The 24043-nt window shown below is 33.2% G+C and overlaps 3 protein-coding genes across 3 annotated transcripts in view; 1 reads left to right on the top strand and 2 right to left on the bottom strand.

Moving 5' to 3' along the window:
- Positions 1–16243, top strand: part of LOC132951458 (hypoxia-inducible factor 1-alpha-like) — a 52389-nt gene extending 36146 nt beyond the window's left edge. Inside the window, exons 8-12 of the mRNA XM_061023281.1 lie at positions 9805–10235; positions 10472–10997; positions 11147–11397; positions 11734–11972; positions 14311–16243. Coding sequence (XP_060879264.1) covers positions 9805–10235; positions 10472–10997; positions 11147–11397; positions 11734–11972; positions 14311–14574 — 1711 coding nt within the window. The 3' untranslated portion in view covers positions 14575–16243. The remainder of the gene's footprint in view (positions 1–9804; positions 10236–10471; positions 10998–11146; positions 11398–11733; positions 11973–14310) is intronic.
- Positions 16244–18372: 2129 nt separating this feature from the next.
- Positions 18373–19252, bottom strand: LOC132951459 (uncharacterized). Its single transcript, XM_061023282.1, has one exon. It carries the CDS (start codon positions 19229–19231, stop codon positions 18803–18805), a length of 429 nt encoding a protein of 142 aa, XP_060879265.1. The 5' UTR covers positions 19232–19252; the 3' UTR covers positions 18373–18802.
- On the bottom strand, positions 19236–21283 carry LOC132950635 (uncharacterized). Its single transcript, XM_061022158.1, has 2 exons — positions 19390–21283; positions 19236–19240 (listed from the first exon to the last, which is right to left on the bottom strand). The coding sequence occupies exons 1-2, from the start codon at positions 21281–21283 to the stop codon at positions 19236–19238; spliced, it is 1899 nt and encodes a 632-aa protein (XP_060878141.1).
- Between the last annotated feature and the right edge of the window lie 2760 nt (positions 21284–24043).

The following is a 24043-nucleotide window of genomic DNA, read 5'->3' as shown; positions in this document are numbered from 1 at the left end:
CTTGAGTACTTCTTACCACCGCCACTCTTTAGAATTTTTTTGAAATTTTTTTTTTTTTCTCACCTATATATACCACGTTGTTTACTTCCCTCCCGGTATCGGTATCTTAGTACTTTCCGTCCAAATCGCGCTGGCGGGTGGGCTTCATTTTCATAGATCGAACCGAAATAAATAATATACCTAATTGTTTTCAACTTTTTGCCCGTTATATGTAGGTAAATATGACAGCATAAACAAATATTGTGCTATATTCATATAAGAACTCTAGTTTGTAGGTAATTACTATATGTACACTGAAAACATCTTTCAGACGAACGATGAACATACGTACAATATATTATTTTTAAGTCTGTATCTCAACATATAATATATATACTCTGTAGGTATACATGATGTCTGTTGGCAATTCTGTTGAGCTTGAACATTATGTTTACGATCGAACAATAAAATTCAAGTGTAAACACATTACGTTTGTTACATGTTATATTATTTGGTTTATATAAAGTTCATAACTTTAAAAACAATATATTTTTATACCTGTTAAAAAGTAGAATACAATATTATGTACAACATTTTTAATTTCGATGTTAAATTAAGGAGGTAGGTACGCGTCGTTTGAGTATTGTTTTATATTTAAGTATAATTGACGTTTAATTGTGTGCCAATTGTGACGTTATAATTGTGTATGATGTTATACATTTTTTTAGTTAATAAAAACCAATTTAACAAATTATATGAGTAACAAAAAAGTAAAAAAGTAGTAGAAGTCGTGTTAGTATAAGATTTACAAAATTTAGATGTATGAAACAATTTTTTACATAATGCTTCTAATTTTATTGATTGCTTATTTTATTTACTAAATATTTATATTTTACACTAAATTAAGTAAACTATTCATTTTTCAATCTTACTCATCAGATTATTGAATGAAAACTAACCATTATTTAACTATTTAAGTAGGTACCTAATTTGTTTTATTATGGATTCCGTAAAAAAATAATCGGTTTGAAATTCAATATGCAACTATTTTAAATAAAACGTCAATTTTTTTTATAATTAAAGTCTCAAGCTTAAACATACAATTGTGATAAATTTTATTTGTAGGTACCTCTGGTGTTTTTTTAGTTCACATTAATAAATAATAATTGTGTAATGTGCATATTCTATTTAGAATAAGGTAACACACTTAAAAATAATTAGGTTAGCCTTAACAAAATATATTATATATATATAATCATATACACCACTGTGTATAAAAACAAACTTATCTTGGGTCATATTACCTAACTTTTTTTTTTTTTGGTACATTGGTTTCATTAAATACCTATGTGTTGTGTGTACGCACGGTAAATTACAGAAACATAATGCTCAAAAGATAATGAATATTCATTGTTGAAATCATGTAAAAAAACAAAATTAAAATTTTTTAATTTTATGTATACTATTGACAAAATGTAACCAGCAGATTAAATATAATATAGGTAGGTTACTTAAGCTATTAATGCAATACTATAAAAGAAATCAATTTAAGTTGGATTCAAGGATGGACGATATTATCCCATATCTAATCAATGTTCGTATCTTAAACAATTATTATATTTATTTATATATATATATATATACTTGGAAATATAAATTTGTTTGTTATTTTGAACCAAATTAAATTAATATGCATACATGTGGTATAATACTGTGCTTTACATTTATCGAACGGCAATATTCGTTTTTAAATTTGTATAGTTCAACACATGATTTAATTATTTATATTAATATGATATTTTTATTCACGACAAACTAAAATTAAAATTTATTGTGGTATAGACGATACATATTTCATTCATGATAATTATATTGTGTTTAATGGTCATTGCCGATGGAATTACCTGCAGTCTAATTAATTCTATTAGGTACGTCAACGAATCAAAATGCATAAATATAATTAATTTGTAATACACTTACGCGTACCTACCTAATAATATATATGTAGTACCCGGTCGCGTATAAAAAAAACTGATAAAATGTTAATTAAATATTACAATATGACAAGGTGTGTTCTGTTTTTGCGAATATACCTAATTCGAAATTGTTGTGTATACAATGCTTAAATAAATATATTATATATACATAGATAAAGAATTAAATGTACATTTTAGTGGCATTGTTTTTCGTTTACCAACGACTTTAATTAATTGATTTTAATTCAGTTACAATAATCGTCTTATTTTTAGGTAATACTACAGACATTTAGCAGTTACGATAGCAGTTTTGTCACAAATTAATGTTATAGTTTAAATATTTATTTTTCGTTTTTATTATTGTAGAGCGTTATGGAGTTTCTTTACACTGTACTGACTATATTTACTCCTCTAACATGATAGACAAGTTTAGAAAAAATATTTTATATCCCCGAATTGAAAGTTATGACATAGTTGGGATGTAGTCGGTATCATTAAAACGAAATATTTTCCTTTCCAAGTAGTCCGGCAGGTTTTTTATGATAATTTATACGATATAGGTTTAAATGTTGTGGTTCTCTTGCATAATTATTAACATCTATAATCAGTATAATATGCCTTCGGCTTGACGGGTATGAAAAGCTATATATTTCTTTCTGATCGTTGTCACAGTTGTATTTGCCATTTGGTTTCTTAACGTTTTAAGATTTTTTTTAGTTTCGTGAAATCAGTTGGTTCATCATTCGTAACAATATATTGTAGTGGACTTAACGATTACACGGGCTTTGTATAATATTCGTGTAACATCAATATTCATATTTCGTGTTAATTAGCTAGGTTAGCGTGTACTTCTTTATAATATAAAAATATATATATATATATATATATATATATATATATATATATATATATATATATATTATTTAGGTACCATCATAAAACGAGCTAATTTATAGTTTCTTTGGGTGCATTTAATAACAGAAAAAAGTTTAAAATGTAACGTCAACGAGTGTGGTCAATAAAAAGTCACTGAACCAAGATCTGTGAGAAGTTGGTTAGCTGTTTTATATTAGGTATGCAGTGATACAATAAATCAGGATCGTGCGCACACCCATTTTATTACACATATTCGACGTCGCCAATATACATACTCACAATACATATACATATATTGGAGCAGATCGTAGCCAATACAAATAAAACTAAATATTTTGGACGCAGGTCAGAAAATAAAATATTTTTGCCGAGAAGATGTTGTTGTTTACGTGCAATTCTTTAGTATAGTATTTACTAATTACTAGGTATAGTCTAAATGAATTAAACGTATTCGTATCATAGCGTACACGCCGTTGAAGATGTTGGTAAAATAGGTTTGCCATGACGTAAGTTAAAAAATTTCTTGTTTTACGTATTCCTGTAGGTATGTAGGTTTTTACAATTTTAGTTACACCGCTTTTTACACAAATCATATATATATTGTACAATATACACTCACTTCATTGCAGGATTCGAATAGAAGCATACAGGCTTCTATCTATATAGTCTTATTATAGTCATGTATTATTAATAAATTGGCATATTTTAGTGTAAATAATTATGAAAATTCGTTGCTACTTACTAACATATTGTCTATAGGAAAATGTAAAGTATTAACGTTTCCCTGCATATTATAAGTACCTAAGTAATACATTTTTTCTTACTCATAATTTTTAATTAACGTCCACACTTTTTAGACTACAAACTTAAAATTGAATTAATCGTTGTAGTTTATTATTAAATTAACAAATAGTGTTCATTTATAATCGTTTGATTACATTTATATTGATTTGGTATTATTTGGGTTCAAAAACCATTATATTTTTGATAACACTACTATGAGCTACCTAATTTAATATAGATATACTAAAAAATTAAATTTATTATTTATTAAAAGGTTTTCTAATTTACTTTAATTCTGTTTTCTATATTATTTAAGTTCATCATTAAAAAAGATCATAAATCTTTGATAAAATAATAATATAATTGTGTTATCTGTTTGTAAATCATTTTTTCCTCTTTAACAATAATATTTTAGACTTAGATAGGTACATAAATTATATTATGTATGTTAACTTAACTAATGTTGTATCTGATTACTGATATGTTGTTTATATTTTTACCTGCACAATTATCATGATAAATATAATAGATTAACAATATAGTATTATATAAACTATTAAACTATAATGTTATAAATCGTAAACGGGTCGTAGTTGGCGCATTATTGCGTTATGCCATATTTATTATATTAATATTTTACACGTTTTTAATAATTTAATATCGTATACGCGTACTCGTATTATAATTACTATTATATTTATTGCTAGGAAAACGGGAAAAATACAAAAAAAAAAAACTATGACGTACATTTCAGTTATTACTTTATATATGGTATAGAACGTCTTGTTTTTAAAATGATTTTATTGCTGACTGCGATATCTTATTAGTTATATAGGTACAACCGAGCAGTGGCGTAACGAACTTTAAAACATATATTTATGAACTACCCCACCTTACTCCAACTGATGTATACGATACTTATATGCTCAAATAGGGGGGGTGGGGTAGCACCCAAAATAAAGTTCAAAGACTGACCGTGTATGTGGGCTTTATGAGATTATGACCCACCACCACCTCCCAGAAACCAGAAGCAATTGCTTCTGAAAAACATGATTCTCTACGCCACTGCAACCGAGAAAAAAAGTAAAACTATTCATACGCATTACCTAATCGTATTATTCATTAATCATAATAACATTGTGCATTATTAGTATAACATTTTAAACCTGCACCGCAGTCCCTCGATTCAAATCCAGTTTTGGTTGTTGCGCGTTTCACTGCAATCAATTCCAAATAGCGTGGTATTGTGATGAAAATACACGAAAATCGGGTTTGCTCCAAAGAATCTTATATTATTATTAAAATTATTCCCGGATAGGACGAAACGTATGACGGCGACAAGACGTTCCAAACGGCCTAGAAACACATCGTATATAATGTATTCACAAATTTGTAATTATTTCGACGCGGAGTCGGGCGTCGGCGTACACCTCTACATATATAATATAAATATATACAATATAGTGTAATTCAGCCGATGTATCTTTTACAAACTAATGCGCAGTCACCGAATGTCTTAATTTATTCACGTGCCAGATATATACAGTTTAGTTTCAGGCACGCAAAGATCGAAAAGTCTTTTTTGTGCCGAACACAATAATAATAGTGATGTGTAAAAAATCATCGTTAAAATACGAAACGCCTTCGAGGAAACCTGTGATATACATACATTTCGGTCGGAGTTTTTTTTTGCATATACAATTTGATGGAGTTTTTGTTGTTTTTTAGAACAATATTGTCTTGGAAAATGTTATCCGTTTAGAGATGGTAATCTTTGCGTAAACACCCGTCGACCCGAAGTAATTGTTACAACTTAATAATATACGATTCTACACATCATAATGCAGCTGCATACACTTGATGTGAGTGGTTGACTGTCATTCGTTATAAATTATTATGTAATGCTACCTATAAAGATATTTTGCAGAATTCGCGGGAGATTTCCATTTATTTATGTTGCTTTCGTATAAGGATTTTTTTTTTGCTCTGCAAAACAGATTTCGGACAGCCGACCAGCCGAAAATATCACCTTCCAATACTTTTGTTGTTTTTCCTACCAATCATCGTCTAATTTTGTGTCCAACGACGCAGTAGAGTGAGAGTGAGTGATTACGGTAGACTCGGTAGAGATATTATAATTTCGGAACTGGATTTGCTTACGAAAATGCGCGCTTCGCTATTTTAAGATCACTGCGTGTCTCGAACCGCTGTGGGTGTTTCATTTACATATTATATGCGTAACTTTGACTGCGCCTGGACCAAGACCGGTAACTACGAAAAAAAAAAATTTTTAAAAAAAAAACAATTATATAAACACGTATAATATAACGCAGAGATGCACATATTATATTATCGTCGTCGTCATCTCGTTGTGTCAGTTTTCATATTCGATTAGGTGTGCTCTTATTAATGATATTATGTCGATCGCTAATAATCATATATATATATATATATATTATATGTTTTTTTTTGTTCGCGAGAAAAAACGAATCTCGATCATTCGAAGGCATATATTATGCGTGCAAATTATTGTTTATTACGTCCACGTGAGCGGGCGAGTGGGCATGGTTCTTTAATGTTATATTATAATTATAATGAAACCATAATCAAAATCAATAAAAAATTAAATAATTCTGGCCGACTGCGCGGCGCGTTGTCATTATAAATATGCATAATAGTATGATGAATGCTCTAAACCAACCGCGGCGGCGTGTGTAATATTGTCTATACTTGTATAACATATGTTTCGTGTCTCCCACCTACTTGCGGTTTGTGTTGTATATATTTATATACCTACATTCAATGGCCGTGTGACTGTATAGAAACTATGCCTATAGTATAATTATGGAGGTTTTCAACGTCGTCGGTTTCCGAACGTTCGATCAATATAAAGTTTCGTACGATAATATCATTATAATTAATAATTATGACGCGTGTGTCGACGAGATTCGTGTCGTCGTCGGATCGTTAAAAATCACTCGTTTTCTCAACAAGCCAATTTCGTAGGTATCTTTCGAAAAGTTTTGCTGCAAATAATATAACAACCGTGTACGGTTAAACATGTACCTACTTAATATTATGCTTTAATGCGGTATACATTATATATGCCAATATTGGTATTGTTCAAAGCGTGTTTTACATAATATTATGAGATGTGCTATTTTTTCTTCTTCCAAGTGACTATTTTAAATCATTATGCAACAAAAACGTGTCTATGTTTATATCAACGTGTGTAATTACAACATCTTCCTTACGGCTGAAAAAATGAAATAAAGTCTGCAACACATATTATAGTATTGCATGCATATTACACTTACTGTGCCTACTTACACGCGTATCAAAGCTCGGTAAAATTATCATTTAAACGTACATAATTTTATTCCGTGTAACGAGTTCCTCGTGAATGTCGAATGACTTATTATTTTTTATTTTAAATTTTGTGCGTTGTGAAACGAAAATGTCTATAGAGAACGTAATATTACAACAATAAGTAATTTGTTATATTCTACCTACTTATCGATAATATCGGGTTCGCGGCGTAGGTATATTGACTCGGTGTTAACGTTATATTGTACTAAGTATAGGCGGTTGTTATTTAAATTTAATATTATGTGATAAATGCAATTTTTTTATTTAATGTTTTATTGGGAGTAGGTACCTATATTAATATTATACTGCAAGTTATTCTATAATATTATTATGATATTGTAATATTCTCCATGGGTTATCGACGTGTATTGACAGGTATAATATTGGCTATTGCTATATAGTACGCTACAACGACCATGGGTGTTATCAGCGCATTGAACACGTGAATCGTAAATGTTCAATTATTATTATTATTGTATACGAGATAAATTTCGACAAAACGATGATAATCGAAATACATTATACGCTGCACGGTTCCGTTGCCGGTAGGTGAGCGCTCGTAATGGTGGTCACTCTGTGTAACAGCTGTCGACTGGTCTAGTCTAGACTTGAATAATATTATTCAGTTGCGTGCTAGCTGCCAGTTAATTTTTTCTAACTTTCGTGTGATCTCTCGTACACTTTTAAAACGAATAGCATTAATTTTTGTTTTACTTTTGTTTTTAATAATAGATCTAAAGTTTAAATTCCTATTAGCAGTACAAACGTTTAAATTCATTTTATTCGAATTTTCATTACTATTATTTTAATTTAAATTATTATTTTACTTTTATAAGTTTTACTCTGAGGTAAATCTAATTGAAACATTATTAATTACATTTATATTTAACGTCATTGCATTTTGTTTTGCTCTCACCGAATTTAAAATAATTTCTACTTTAATATTATTATGTGTTTATATGGTGTTAGAAGTTTAGAACGGTTTTTAAAACGAACATTTAACTCTTTTCATTTCGTTATTCGAAATAGTTTCTGTACGAATACTTATATAGTTATGTGTTTTCTTTTTATTTTTGTACAGACGCATGTCTTTTTATGGATAATGTCAATCAATTCACCATTTTTGGTCGTATCTACTAACTCTATAATAATAAAAAAGAAACATTTTCACGGCATGACGTAACAATGCTTTAGAATTAAACCGGTATCATCGTTCCATTAAGTGTATTCTGTACGCATAATAAAACAAACCATTTAGAAGATAAAATAATTGTTTAATTTTTTTTTTATATTTTCTTCTGACATAACATATAATATATTAAGTAGAAAATTATCGTTTCTGTAATATATTATAATGTAACAACACAATGTAAATGGTACTGTATAAATTGTTATTATCATAATTACTATTTTTCAATATTTTAATTTTACTTTTCCACCTACTCCTGCACATGTATTAAGTACGTTATAATATGCCAATTGTACACATTTATTTGTGTGGCATTTGGCTCACGGTTCGGACGAAGTAGTGTGTGCGGGAATGTGGTCCGAATTGTAAAGCCGGTAGTTTAGCTATTTAAACTCGTAAAATTATTTTCTGTTAATTAGTGAAATCATTTTTGTTTCTTAAATTTTTTCATCATCGTCGTCATTCGAAAGCTTTATAGTTTGCATTTGTGTTAGCAATTCGTATTCATGTAAATGTCAGCAGTTAACAGTTCATTGACCCAGTCGAACATAGATTATTCCTATTATTATTATATTAAATTAATACACTTAAACGTCTTAAACACGCACTACAATGTGCGTTTAGGCATAAAAAATATCTAGTTAACGTATTGAAGCTTTATTATAGCTGTTGCGAAATAAACAACCTTGGTATGGTTTCTCATAAAGTATGAATGAAATTGTTTATTTTTAATGCCGATTAAACGCGTAATGGGTAGGGAATTAAATCTCTCAGATTGAAATATCACTCATCAGTTGTAGATGGAATAACTATCTGCGGAAGTGTCTTAAAAAAAAAAATAAAAATAATTAATCCTTTTAGCATTATATTATAGTGAAATAATGATATAGTAAGAATAAACACGTAACGGTCATGGCTTAATTTGATCAAAAATCGATAATTAGGCACATGAAATTCACAAACATAATAATATTATATATTATTATACATTGTTGTAATGCTAAATTATAGTGATTATATTATCATCACGTTGATTATTCGTATATACGGCAAGAGGGCAATTAAAACGTTGCCGCTACCTATATAGGTATCTACTGATAACGAAACAGTGCACCGAATAGAGATATAAGGTTACCGAACGGCCTTGAACTTTTCCGTTGCAAAAGCCCCGCCGAAATCTTCAAACCGAAATCCGCTGAGCACGAGACACGCCGTCGCAATATAAATACACACACACACACCACACACATATTATACAGTACATTTTAGTTGTACTCGACGTACAGCATGTTTCGGACGCCTGATCTGCATCCTATATAGGTACATTGTACTCTCGTGTTACCTCTGCCGTTGTATTTTTTTATATTCTTACCGTGAACTTCTTACCACGATGGCAATCGAAAATAAACGTCCCAATTGGCACATTCTTGTCGGCCGCCGGTTGCCAAGTAGGAGAGGAAAAAAAAAGGAAGGCAATTAGAGCGAAATAAAATAAAATGTAAACCGATAACGTAAAATAAAAAAATAAAAAAATACCAAAAGGATAATATTATGGGTGGTGTAACCTATTCGAAAACCGTAAATAGGCATATTGTTTTTTAACGGTTCGATATTTTGTTTACGTCTTTGCAGTGGCGTGGAACACGGCGACGAGATCTACTCACTTTGCCAGCTATCGCCGGTCGTCAGCAAGCCCGCCGTCCAGGACAAACCTTTGTCGCTTCCGCCGCCGCCACAACAACAGAAACAGCAACAGCCGCAGCAACCAGCCGCGGTCAAGAGACCGTCGTCCACGGACAAAGTGTTCAAGCCCAAGTGTCTGGTGGATTCGGCCACGTTCTTGTTACCGGCCGGCAATGGGCCAGTTTACTTGGACGTGAACGGCGACGGGAAGCCGAGAACCGCACCGCAGCCGGCCACGTCCACGGCCAGCGTCATCAAGAAGAAGCCCGAACCGTGTTCGGAAAGCCCGAAAGCCACCACGGCCAAGATTTTCGCCCCACGGACCGAAGACATGAACAAGGGGTTCCTGACGTTTTCGGACGATGACACGGGACTGACCAGTGAGTGTATATACCATATAACCGGTTTTTGTTTGTATACTACGCTGAAACCTCTAAATATCGGAAACTAGGTCGCTGAAATTTTGTCCGATATTCAGAGGTGTCCGTTTGGGGAGGTTTCTTTGTACATATACTTTTGCTACAACGATTTGTCCCGACTACAAGTGTTCGTTATTCGCAACAACGCCACGCAATGCGTTTAATCGATTTTTTATCGCTAATTTGTTGGTTTTCAGTGCTCAAAGATGAACCGGAAGACTTGACTCACTTGGCCCCAACGGCCGGTGACGTGTGCGTGCCGCTGGACACTTGCGGTCTCGGGCACCTGGGTCTGTTCATGTCCGATGTGCTCGACGACCTCATACTCACCGACTGTTCGCTGGCGCCGTTCGACTCAATGCCGGCGCCACCGTCGTTGCATGACGCGTACTCGTCGGCCTCCCGGTCGTCACCGTCGGTGCACCACCTACACCACCATCACCTCCACCACGGCAGCGACGACCTGTCGCAGCATGCGGTTGCCGACCTGTGTGACCCAACCATGTCCTCGCTGCTGGGCATGGACCTGGATAACAGCCCCAACGACCTGGACCTGGACCTGTCGCTCAAAAACCAGTTCATACCTCTGTACGAGGACGACCTGTATCCGCTGCTGTCGGACGACCTGCTGTGGGGAAGCGGCGATAGGTCGCCATCGCCCAAACCACCATCGGCCGCGACCAACCGCCACGACGGCAGCAACAACAACAACAACAACAACTGGTGAGCGACACACGAGTTATTTGCGAAAACCCGGGGGGAATCGGGCTCCGGGGGTGGGAATGACGATCTAGGGGGTGTTGTACAGTCGATGGTTATTTTTTACAATGGGCAAAAATCCTATAATCGTTGTGTGTATTATTTTCACATAGGCATTTGCCGACGACGGAAGACGACGTCGGGCAAAACGCAATCGACAGAGACGCGCCGCCGTCTCCAAGTCTGGCCAAGTTACTGCAGAAGACCGACACGGACGCGCTGCCTTGCAGACAGCAGCACTTCGACAGCGGCGGTGGCCTCCTGCACATGGACGGCGGTGACTCGTGGGGATCGATCAGCAAAATGTTGCACCAGCGGTACAACTCGGGCGGTTCCTCCTCGGTCGAACCGGCGGCTGTGACAGGTGAGGGTTCCGTCATTGGATGTGTACTTGTTATCACACTATAGGCGTGTTTTGGCGATATAGTTTAGAGCAACCAGGTTACCAGTTTAGCTAACTAGGTATTAGTTTGTTCGTTTAAACTTGTAAACAATTTGCTGACAACTGCATCGGAAAAACACGCCTTATATAATATAATATTTATATATATGCCGGGTTGTATGAACAATCGCTAAACATTTAACGAATCAAACACGATTAAGTGGCCTTATATCGGTCCGTTAAATTTGATGTTATACATTATTAATTATTATCTTAGCGCTAATCGTTTCGGGCTATAATTGTCGTTTTGTTTCGCAGATCACCGCCACAACCATCACAACTCTCTACGACAACCGCAACAACAGCAACAGCAACACTCGGACTGCAACGGGTCGGCGGGAGGCGCCAGGGCCAACGGCGGCGGCGTCAAGAGGACCGGGCCGAACGCCACCGCGGCCGCGGCGCCGTCGTCGTGGAAACGGTGCCGGCAAGAGGAGACGGCCAAACAGGGCGCCTCCAACAGCGTGCTGATGAACCTGCTGGTCAGCGGTTGCGACGTGAGTGCCGGTTACGTGTGTTTCACGTCGCCAAAGTCGAAAAACGCCGCGGCGGCCGCGGTCGCGTCCGTCGCGTCCCAACAGCGTCATTCGCGTTTTTATGAACAGCATCAGCGGCGCAACGTGACGGCAAAGTGATCGCGTGTGTAGTGCGGACTTGCGCGTACGCGCTCACGTGTTGTTATAATATAATATTATCGTAGGCGCAGACCAACAGCCCAGGATTTGGGGGGGGGGGGGTGGTACCAAAGTGTGCCCCATCCTCCCATGATGTTTTATTAAAATTATTGGTATAATATATGCTTGGCACCAACTATAGGTACTCGTTTTTCGAATCGGAGGATTTGGCAGAATTTTGGAGGACCAGCAGCAGCCCCCCTCCTCTATTTGCGCCGACGATATATTGTACATTATGTGGGTCGTGCCCGGTAGGAGTAGGATATTTCGACGATTAACACATTGCGTCTACTTACTCCCGCTGATACCTAAATAGGTGCATCCTGTATACATAATAATTCACACGTGAAGACGTGTGCGCGTGCGCGTGATTGATCCCGTACCTGTCCGTCTAGCCGAAGTTGAAGCGATACGGTTTAGATACGAACTTTAGATATGTGTATATTGTGTATTATTGTATAACACGAGAGCAACACTCGTGCGCCCTTATTCTTCCGCTTATGTATAGTTAAAACACCCGTGTTCGTTCAGGTACAGAGCACCGCGGAGGAGGAGCAGAGAAAACAAGCCTGATTTTCGTGGTGGTCACGGGGCTCGTTTTCGTCCGGGGGTTATATAATATTATAGTATAGTTAGTATACACGACACGTGCAATATAATGCATATAATATAACAATAATAATAAATATGATAATAATACACCATGTTTGTTGATTCTTAGTTGAAATAAAAACGAACAATATATGTCATATATATTATATATGCTAACACTATTAGTCGATTGTATTATATTCGTTTGTAGTTATTACTCATTCTACCATAATAATATGATATTATAATTAACGTTATATTATTATGATTATGTACCAATATACGTTAGGCAACCGACGTTTTCAGATCCTGTGGTGGTGCAACCGTCAACGACTCAGTGAATTGTTAAATGTTTATTATTACTTGTTTATTATACACATATATATATCTATATATATAATTTATTCTATATGACATATAGTTATAATATTTTATTTTGTTTTAAAAATAATTTTGTCTATATAATAAAGAACAAAACATTTTGGTTTTTATTGCTCTCTTGATCCTTTCAGTAGTAGTAGTAATAGTTATCGTCGTAGTGGTGGCTAAAACCGTGTACCTCTTTGACTCAGCCTGAATTGTGCTTCCCCGCAACGTATATCGTTTTTTTCCTGTACGATGAAAAAAAAGAGTAAAATCTATGGATTTTCTAAACATTTTGTGACACGTGGACGAAACATCGGAAAGTGTCGTCGTCGAGTATCATAATATTATACTATATTTTGGTCTCACGTGACCAACCGGTATTATTATTGTATGGCGTTATTCGTCAATACAAAAAAACCGATATTAACAAAAAAATAATCATTCAGGGACCGTGTCGGATGTAAATCAAAAATTAAACCGGTCCGTGCGAGTCTACAGCTTTATGCGCCTGTACACTTGCGGTTTTCTGAAAATTCGAGTACCTGTACTCGCCCGGATTATTGGAGGCGATGGCCCTTGAGAGAACGCTACGTCGTTCAGAGATATTCAGATTCGTATACTTATAATGTCCCATAAACCCTTGACGCGGTCGCGTTTGTCACCAAAAGGACTATCCGATCACAGGTGTACAACGATATAACTACGCGTTAAAATCGGTACCTAAGGTGCACAGAAATTCGAGTGGCACAGAAAACGATTTCGATCGAACCAGCCGTATAGACATTGTAATGTCAAAGAGGGACACACACCACCACCGCACAGTGTGTACAAAAATATCTGTTGGGAAATAATACACGTAAAGGGTTAGGGACAGAGTCAGTGTGTGTGTGAGAGAGAGAGAGAGAGAGATAGAGAACCACTTTACCGCCGCGTAAATGCGATATCGCGCAGGACTAAGAAATCCGTGACCCATCATGAAATCGTCGATATCTCGATCGTCGAACGTTTTTTTCTTAGCGATTCAATTTGAAAAAATAAACTTTAATACATTTTTACAGCTAAAGCCCGACGTAGGCTAAAATAGACGATTGCGCCGCGGAGTGACGACCGACTTGCCCCCCTTCCCCTCACCGCTTACGATTATTATTTGTGTTGTGTTACTGACGAAGGATTTTAACGTTTTATTGTTGTGTGTCCCGTCTAGGACGACGCGGGAAAATCGATGGCCGGCAAGAACTCGATGGTGAAAGATGGTTCGCAGCCTAGACACCGGTCAAGGCTAAAGGCGGTCTCGTGCCTGTTGGACCCGTGCAGCGCGGCCATACCGTCGCTGATGGACCTGACCGCGCACGACTACGACGTGAACGCGCCGGCAGGTGGCGCACTGCTCCAGGGATCAGAACTCCTGAAGGCCCTGGAAATCGGAGGAGGAGGAGGAGGAGGTGGCGGTAACATGGCCGCGGCATAGTTTCCGGAAGAGCAGGAGCAAGTGAAAAGGATAAACTAGTTTTCCGAGCAGTAATCTATATTGATATACTCCGCGTATATAATCACACACACATACGTATATTATTTAGTACCCATCATATCCGGACATAAACTCAAAACGACATACTACCATTTTGCTATCCAATAATAGAATAATATTTTATATTATCACGATAATATGCACACTAAGTTATTTTAATTTTTGTTGTTGTTGTTTTTTTTTTTTTAAATTTAATCGTTTGTCAATTATAGTATAAATAATAATAATTATTTAATTATTTTGTACAACGATTGCGCGCAATTATTTTGTGGAGGAGAGCAGAGCAGAGGAGATCAATCCGTCTAAAGTCTCATCTCACTATACCTACTAATATAGGTAAAGCGTCGACGGGTCTCGTGCTCTGAATTCAGCCGAGCTTGATCCACCGAACAACTGTAGCGAGTCGCTACTAGCGACGGACGATTGATATACATTCGTGTTGTTGTCCTGCCCGCCATAAATCGCGCATATAACTGTTCTCATTATTTTTGTTATTAAGCCCCCTCTCCCCAGATAAAAATAATGTTTGCCCTCGAAATGTGCTACCTCCCCTCTGCTCCGAGTCTTCTTATTTACATTACATAAAATCTATATTATATCATATTCTTATATACTAACCTCTTCCAATATATTGTTTGCGTTTACCATCGCTTGCTGTGTACCGCTTAGTTTTTAATTTTTTGATTTATTTTCGATTTTATTTACACCGAAAAATATTACGCACTGCCCACGTGTATCGCTGGTTTCGGGATAATGTGCTTGACCCTGCGGAAACGATTTTTATTTGATTATCCATTATATTATATGTACTGCATTTTCCCACAGAGTATACCGATATCAATACTATTATAATAATTATTATTTTTATTTATACTACTATTATTATCATCGTTGTCAATGAGAAACGTCTTACAACTGATCTTTTAATATTAAGTTTAAAATTAACATTTTTCTACGTCGAAAGCAAACTTCATAATCTCTTTTTCGGTTACCGAAATTTACTTAATAATAATAATATGTACCTACCTTTATATATTATGTAATCTTAATGTTTAATTTTGTAATGGAGGGGACGAATGATGCAAGAGTGCAGTAAAAACAATTTAAGAGCCGTTACTCATAGGTACGTACGTGGACGATTAAGTAAAAATAAAAAATAAAAATGATGGGAGAATTGAAAATTATTGAAATGTGCTGTAAATTTTATTTTCACGCCGTCTGTCACCGTTACGTGCATAGTGCCTATTTTATGGTATAATATATAACTGCTCTTAAATTGTTTTTACTCGCGGGTAAGGGATACAATTTTTAGTGAATGGTGATGGTTTTGTGCAAGACACGTCCGAATGCTCAAATATTATTTTGTATAATTCTTTTTAAGATGGAAAAATTATATTTAGTGATATTTATTAAGGGACATTTATGTGAGTGTAAGCGTATAAGATATTTTTCGATACATTTCTTTATTTTGTTAACTTTTTTTTGTTTTTGATTTGATTTTTTTTTTTTCAAAGTAGTTATTTTAGTTAAGCAGTTTGTATTGTTTGCTATACATTCATATAATATACATTATACATAAATAAATAAATATAAATATTATTATTATATACTTCGATACGTTCGTCTATAATATAATGTAAATCATATAACCATATTATTATATTATATATTATATATTACAATCGCGTTCAGTCATGTGTTTTCCGTGTAGTCTCTACTACTAATAATCACGCACCCCTTGCCTGAAGTCTTCCATCACGACGGATTCGTTTCGTATAATGTAATATCGTGCTGGTATGACCTTTGCGATCTTGGTACGGCGGTACACTCCGGTATACTGAGCTATTTCTGCATACCCGGTGCGTACCACCTACCTGTAACCCCGAGAGCCACAATATACATGTTATATTATTATGCATTTTATAACAGTCTACAGTTATAATATTAATTCATGTCCAGCTCAAATCATCCTTTTCCTCGTGTATGGATGCATCCTCATTTTCCAATAACCGCGATGACAAAAATATCATGTCCGTCTCGTGCGGGTAGGTCCGACAAGAAGTGAACCGCTCGCAGTATTCGGCGGGGGTCGAAAGGTCTGAGCGCCGTCACTTATTTACGTCGTAATTGTGTTATAATATTATAGCGATTATTAATTATTTTATTAATGTTATTATTGCCCAGGTACACTGTTTGATAATATTATATCATCATCATTATGACGCGCGCGCGAAATAAAACGCGTAATTAGCAAATAGCTCGGTGGTGGGGGGGGAGTATTGCGTTATTACACCGCTGATGTATAATTATAGATAGGTACCTATATTTAATAATAATATAATATTATACCATAAGAATAATAATATAATATCGTAGTCGAGTTTTTTTTAATTGGATTATCCAGTTCAGAACCCGTCGACCGCGACTGTAATGTTTTTCGCCTTTTCACGCGCTAACGTAGTGAACGCATAGGTATACGCATATAATATACAGGTGGTACCTACTACCTATACCCACTGTCTGATGCTGTACCTACCTATATAGTTAAGTATAAGGTCGATTAAATTTTGTTTTTGTGTTACATAAAATCATTAAATTGTGTAACTATGTACAAATTACCTACCTTTTATTTTATTTTTTAAAAGCACAGACGGCTGGCTGATTACTGATAAGACGTGTTGTTTAATTAAAAAATATTACCTGCCTACCTATATATATATATACCTATATTATAATGTCTACACCTATGTTCACGCACCATTAAATCAATGCACGATTTAATAACGAAATTAAAGCTGAGCAAAAGATAAACTGTTTGGTCAACATTTAATTACATATTTAATATATTATTATATATAGATACCTATTTATATAGTAATTTATTATTTTAATATAATACCCATGTGCGCGTGTGTGTTTTCGTGTTTGTTTATAGGAAATAATACCTGATAGTTATGCCACATTATTCAAACATAATATTATAATATTTTTTATAATTAATTTACAAAGATAAAGTACCTATAATTTATTTTAAATAGAAAAAAAAGTTTAGAGTAACCTTTTAAAATATATTTTTTTGAGGAACGACGTTTGGTTGTAATATATACAGTATGATTCATCAAGCATGCTCAGTGCTCACACCCGAATGTTTTCTTTAATAATGCATTTATTCAGATTTTGATTCTTGGGATTTTTAAATACCCTTAGATTGCGAGGGACCATCTAGAAATTCGCTAGAATTAACCGGTGTGAAAAATAATGCACTGGGATGTTTGGACCATATCATTTACATGGTTCACTATCCCAGTGCGGGATTATGTGGGATAATTTTAAACCGGTCTAGTTTATCGAATTTCTACCATTTTTCAAATTCCTGAGATTTTTGTACTACTTAAGGATAGTGTTCCCTGGTGATACAAACTTCTGTTTTTCGAATGAAACCCCCCTTCCATTATGTACTGTAAATTATTTAGTGGATTGTTTTTTTAAAACTTTTGATGTATCATATTGAAAATACGAATGAGTAACTTTGTTAACTTTGTGTATTGAGGATTTGAGGTCCGTGAAAATGGGTTTAGAAGATATGGGCTATGGTAATTTGAAAATTGTTAGTAATCTATAAAAATGGTACAAGTAGGTATAGACAAGATAGATACCTACTTGTATTTAGAAGTTTCAAAAACGAGAATTTGAATAAATAAATTATTAAATGAAAAAATGGATGCGAGCATGCTTGGTGAATCTCCTTGTATATAATTATGAATTTCAGAATTTCAGATTATATTATGTGCCGGTGATCAGGGCCGTCCCGAAAGACAAATCATGGGGGGGCTTGATTCATTAATTTGCCAACTCAAAAAAAAAAATTTTCTCGCTCCGCTCGAATTATAATTATTATTATTAATTTATTAACATACATCTCAATAACTCATAAACATAGGCATACTTATTATACACTATTCAATACCTATTTATTGCTCTTCACCAGTACATAGTCACTACCTAGTCAAATTAATTTTTGGATATTGGTCAGCATTACCAAAAGTAGGTACCTACACAAGATTAGGTAAAATAAAAACTTAAAACATACAATTTTATGAGTATTTAATCACTAATAATAAATTAATAATTATGCATGTATCACAATAAATAATAATATATACAATTTTTAAAATTGAATTCTTCTTTGTTTTATATTGAACCACTGAGTTGCTATTTTACTTACATCAACTGTATCTAAAATATCTTTTTCAATACTTAACAGCATTAGGGAATCTAATCTATTGTCTGTCATTGTAGATCTTAAATGATTTTTTATCAGTTTAAGTTTGCTAAATGTCCGTTCATTAGTAGCTACACTTACCGGTGCAGTTAATGCTAATCGACAAATATTATTAGCTAATGGTAGGATATGTTTAACTTCTTCACATTTTTCAATCATACTGAGAAAATTTGTTGTCATAGTTAAACTCAAATCTTTGCATATTTCTTTTAATATTTCCAATTCAGTTTGAATGGCATCAATATCCTTGCACTTTGCAAAATCACTGTTAGGAGGAAATATTAACAAAGCATTTTGTATATTTTCAATGCTCATATTTTCATTCTTGAATGGAAATGAGAATATTTTATACAGTGGCATTATTGTATCAATAAATACTTTTAAATTGTCTTTAGATAAATTAATAAGTGTAGACAGTATACATTTGAACTCTTTTTTATAAAATATATGAAAAGTTAAATCAGCTTGAGTACCAGCATTTTCGTCCAACCAAGTGGGCTGTTTTCTTGTACGGTGATGAACTTTGAAATCAGATTTTGAATCTATACCAAGATTTGCTGCGAACAAGGTTGCGCTGTCAATCAGATCATTTATTCTTTCTGAATCTGAATTAATATCTTCTAAATTTTTAATTGTAGCCTCTATTAAAACAGCAGCATCAATTACACATAAACTTTTTGTTTCTAATGTCTCGGTTAGTGATTTCAATTTATACATTATATTTTTCATAAATACCAAGGAGACAATGAAGTCAAATGAATGCATCTTTTTATTAATGCCAAATGCTTTTGTCCTAGTATTTCTATCGAATATCTCAGGATGTGAACAAATATATTGTAAAGTGTTACATATAGCTTCATATGAAGCCCAAACAGCTTTAATGGACTCTGCACGGGCTGTCCATCTTGTTTTGGATAAGTTTCTTAGTTGTAATGTATTATCAACATTGTTCATTTGCTTATTCAATACACTATACCTTTTATTACTAGCTGAAAAAAATACATAAAGGTTTTCCAAGTTATCAATCATATCTGACACAATTAAACTAGAATTACATGCATGTTCCAAAAATGTGTTCATCCGATGCGCTTGACATGGAATATAAAAAACACTATGACCAACTAGTTCTGAAAGTTTAGCTTGTGTACCGTTAAACTGCCCAGACATGTTACTAGCATAATCATATGACTGAAATACCAAATTATCTGTTCCTAAAGAATGTTTAGTTAAAATTTCAATAATCTGTTTAGCTGTTCCTAAGCCAGTTTTGTCTACTCCTTCAGCTATTTCTAAAAGCCTTTCAATTGCTTTTCCATTGTTATTAACATAACGCAAACAAACTGCCAATTGATCCTTATGAGAATTATCGGGGGTTGTATCAGCCATGACTGAAAATAGGCTTGCTTCCTGGACTTCTTTCACAATAATTCTTCTTACTTCATTACTTAGAATATCAATAAACTCATTTTGCGAACGGGGGCTTAAATATGTGACATTGTAAGATCTTGATGATTTTTCATTTATCCAACGGTTCATTAAGGGATTGTGCCTAGAGATAAGTTGAACCATTTGATTAAAATTACCGCTAGATTCGTCACCATCTCCACGAAAAGACAACCCTTGCCTACACAATGTCCGTGCTATATCAAATAAAATTATAATTATTTGTTTATTAAATTCTTTTTCTTGTACTAGTTTGATGGATTCTTGTCTTTTTGATCTATTCATAATAATGTCAATATGATTTGACTCTTTCATAAAGCTGCGGTAATCATTTAAAGCTGCTTTGTGTGATAAAGAATTAAAATGCTGTTCCAACTTGCCTAATTTTGCTTTTCCTCGACTTTTCATTTTTTGCCATGTATTAACACCTTGCTTTACCCATGCTTCATTTGAAAACTGTCTTCCTAACCCTTTTGGAAATAATGAGCACACAAAACAATATGCTGAATCAGTAATCAAACTATACTCTAGCATAGGATATTCTTTTAACCAAATAGGATTAAAACTTTTTTGTTTTGATGGATCAATATCACTGTTGATTGGATATTTTAAAAGTTTAGGTTGGTGTGGACCCAATGATAAAAGATATTGCCTTTGTGAAGAAGAAGTAATATCACACCGCCGCCCTGGATCATGTTCAACAAAATAATTTGGTTTAGAAACTGATTGTATATGGTCAGACGGATCTGATAAGTTGTCTAATACTACTTTGGCATTTTTTAAAAAACATTCTGATTTCAATTTTATTCTATTAATCACTTGTTGACTTTCTAACATAAACATAATTGGATTTGGCAATGTGTCTTCTTTCAATTTTGACAGCAAAGTATTACACTCATTTAAATTTGATACTAAGTCTTCCATTTGGCCAGCACATAACAACCATGATATTTCTTCAGAATTTTCATCAATATTATGTTCAATAACTTGTTGAAAATTCTAAAATATATATATATATATATATATAATATACCAATACTATTAAGTATTAATAAAAGTAGTACCTATTATTATATTTTATATGAAATAAACTAAATTTGAATACATTTTAATATAATTTTAAAAAAACGTTGGTTATGCTCATTTAGCAGTTACTAGTCCTAAAACTTTTTTGATTTTTGTTCATTCATAACACTTCTACAATATATTTAAACAAAAATATATTTTGGTATTTTTATGCATTGTGAATGGGCATTATGCATTATTAGATATAAATGTAAAATTATAAATAATAAATCCATTACTAATTACCTAACAATTTATTTAATTATTAAAATTTTAAAAATTTTAAATTTAATTATTAAAATAATAAGTACCTACCTCAGATTTAGAATCAACATTATCTTTTTGAACAGTAGAGTCCGATTTATCTTTAGATAGTTTTTCATCATTATTATTAATGACTGATGAGTTTGAAGAGTCATTTTTCTAAAATAAAGTACAACAAATTAAAATACGTAATTAGGATTTATCAGATATATTTTTATGAAAATGGTTTTTTTTTATGAATTTTTAGTTCAAAAAAAGCAAATCTTTTTAGTATTTAAGCTATAAATTATAATATTATTATATTATTTTATACTTGTATGCAATATGAATGGTCAATGGATATTAGATATAAATATACAATCATAATATTATATGATGTAATAATAGTAATAAATAATAATTAATAATATTTATAATGTATAGGTATGTCCAATGTTCATTTTATACCAATTAATGATCAATTTGATTTGTTTAAATATCAATAACAATATTAACAATACCTCAGATTTAGAATCAACATTATCTTTTTGAACAGTAGAGTCTGATTTTTCTTTAGATAGTTTTTCAACATCATTATAACTGACTGATGAGCTTGAACACTCATTTTCCTAACATAAAAAATAAAATAAATTAAAATAATTTGTATTTAATACGATATATTTTTGTTATAATGATTTTATGAACGTTTAATACAACACAAGCTTACCAGTTACTGAGTTAACTATTAAATATTAACGATAAATCATAATAATATATAATATACTAATAAAAGTACTTAGGTTCATTTTTTTCAAGGCATACCTAATTATAAATATTTATTACAAAAAATATCAAGTATAATAAACGACTTACCGGTATCATTACCCGTTTATTCAAATTCCATGTAGCTGCTGCACTTTCGAACGGATTTTTTGGTGCACCAACATGTTTAATATTTACTCGTTTTCCACGATGTAATTTTTCCTCGTGGTTTTTTTTGAAATCGTCATTAAATTGACTGCCACATTCTAAACATTCAACTTTAACACGTTTTCTTTTTCTTTTATTATTAACTTCACTCATTTTTGTTGAACAAAAGAAAATATAAATAATAAATATTAAATTATTAAATATGTTTATGCGCAGAGGGCCAGTGACAGAGTGTGGTTAACATGTATTGTGATTTTGATTATGATTACTGATTAGGGTAATATAATTAAAAATACGCTGCAAATAGTATACACGTTGTTATAAATAAAATTATCTGTATAAATAACATGTACATATTTTTATACAAACTATACGGGCATACGGCTATATAGTAATATATACTAACAAAGACACAGACCGTTGACGACGGTGACGTCCGATACCGGCTCAATAATACATACCCAATCTATTTTTATCACGCTTTATCGCTAATGAAAGTATTAGTATTATTCTTATAACATATTCTTCATACGTTAAAAATAATAATTTAATATTAATATATTAATATCATTAATAGAAAATAATGATTTTTTTTGAATTTTTGTTTCTGTCAAATAAAATATTAATAATAATATTTTAATATATTATTATTAAATGTCGTTAAATTGCCGACTCGGTACCTCAATATCAAATGTGCCGACTGACCAAGCCGTGGGGGGGTGTGACACCCCCCCACACCCCCCCCCTAGGGACGGCACTGCCGGTGATAGACATTTATTTTGTTCAATAAAATATAATATAATAATAAATGATGTAAGCAGACTCGACAGATTGATTCATCGACGCTTTTATTATATTTTTAACATGTTTACAAATAGTATACATTGTAATACCAAATGTTTCGCTAAATATAGTCTTGAACTCTTGAAGCAGTGTTAACTATTCTTTAAATTGATCTGCATAATCATTCAATTGGAAAATATAACGATTGCCGTCATAGGTTTATAGCATCGCGATGCATCGTCATCTATATTCTGTATACTTTTACTTTTATTAAACACCAGGGATGGCAAATAGGTTTTGTTCAACGCGCCACAATTTATGACGCAATAAAAAAAAATGTCAGCCGTTCCAACCTAGAATTTTAGCAAAATATAAATGAAAAATTAATTATAATGTAGAAAAAAAAATTATTAAAGAAATTAATTTTTATTGACTGTAGAAACATTTTCTTCATATTATCTGAAAGATTTTTATGTCTGGTTAATATGCGCTATTGCTTGCTAGGTATATAAAATGTATATATATACATTTGTATATTATACACATGAAAGTCTTTCGGGCGCCATCGAAAATTTCTCCCATGCCAAACATGATACGCGTGCCACTTATTTTCCATCCCTGCTATATATACCTTACCTGCGCATCAGAATGCTATTTTATCAT

This window comes from Metopolophium dirhodum, chromosome 8 (genome assembly GCF_019925205.1).
Source record: "Metopolophium dirhodum isolate CAU chromosome 8, ASM1992520v1, whole genome shotgun sequence".
NCBI classification, from domain to species: domain Eukaryota; kingdom Metazoa; phylum Arthropoda; class Insecta; order Hemiptera; family Aphididae; genus Metopolophium; species Metopolophium dirhodum.
Note: the sequence above shows the minus strand (reverse complement) of the source record. Positions and strands in the feature narration are given on the sequence as shown.

Bases quoted from the DNA above. Each gene is read 5' to 3' on its own strand.
- LOC132951459 (XM_061023282.1), bottom strand. From the start codon at position 19,231: ATGAGCATTGAAAATATACAAAATGCTTTGTTAATATTTCCTCCTAAC.
- LOC132950635 (XM_061022158.1), bottom strand. From the start codon at position 21,283: ATGGAAGACTTAGTATCAAATTTAAATGAGTGTAATACTTTGCTGTCA.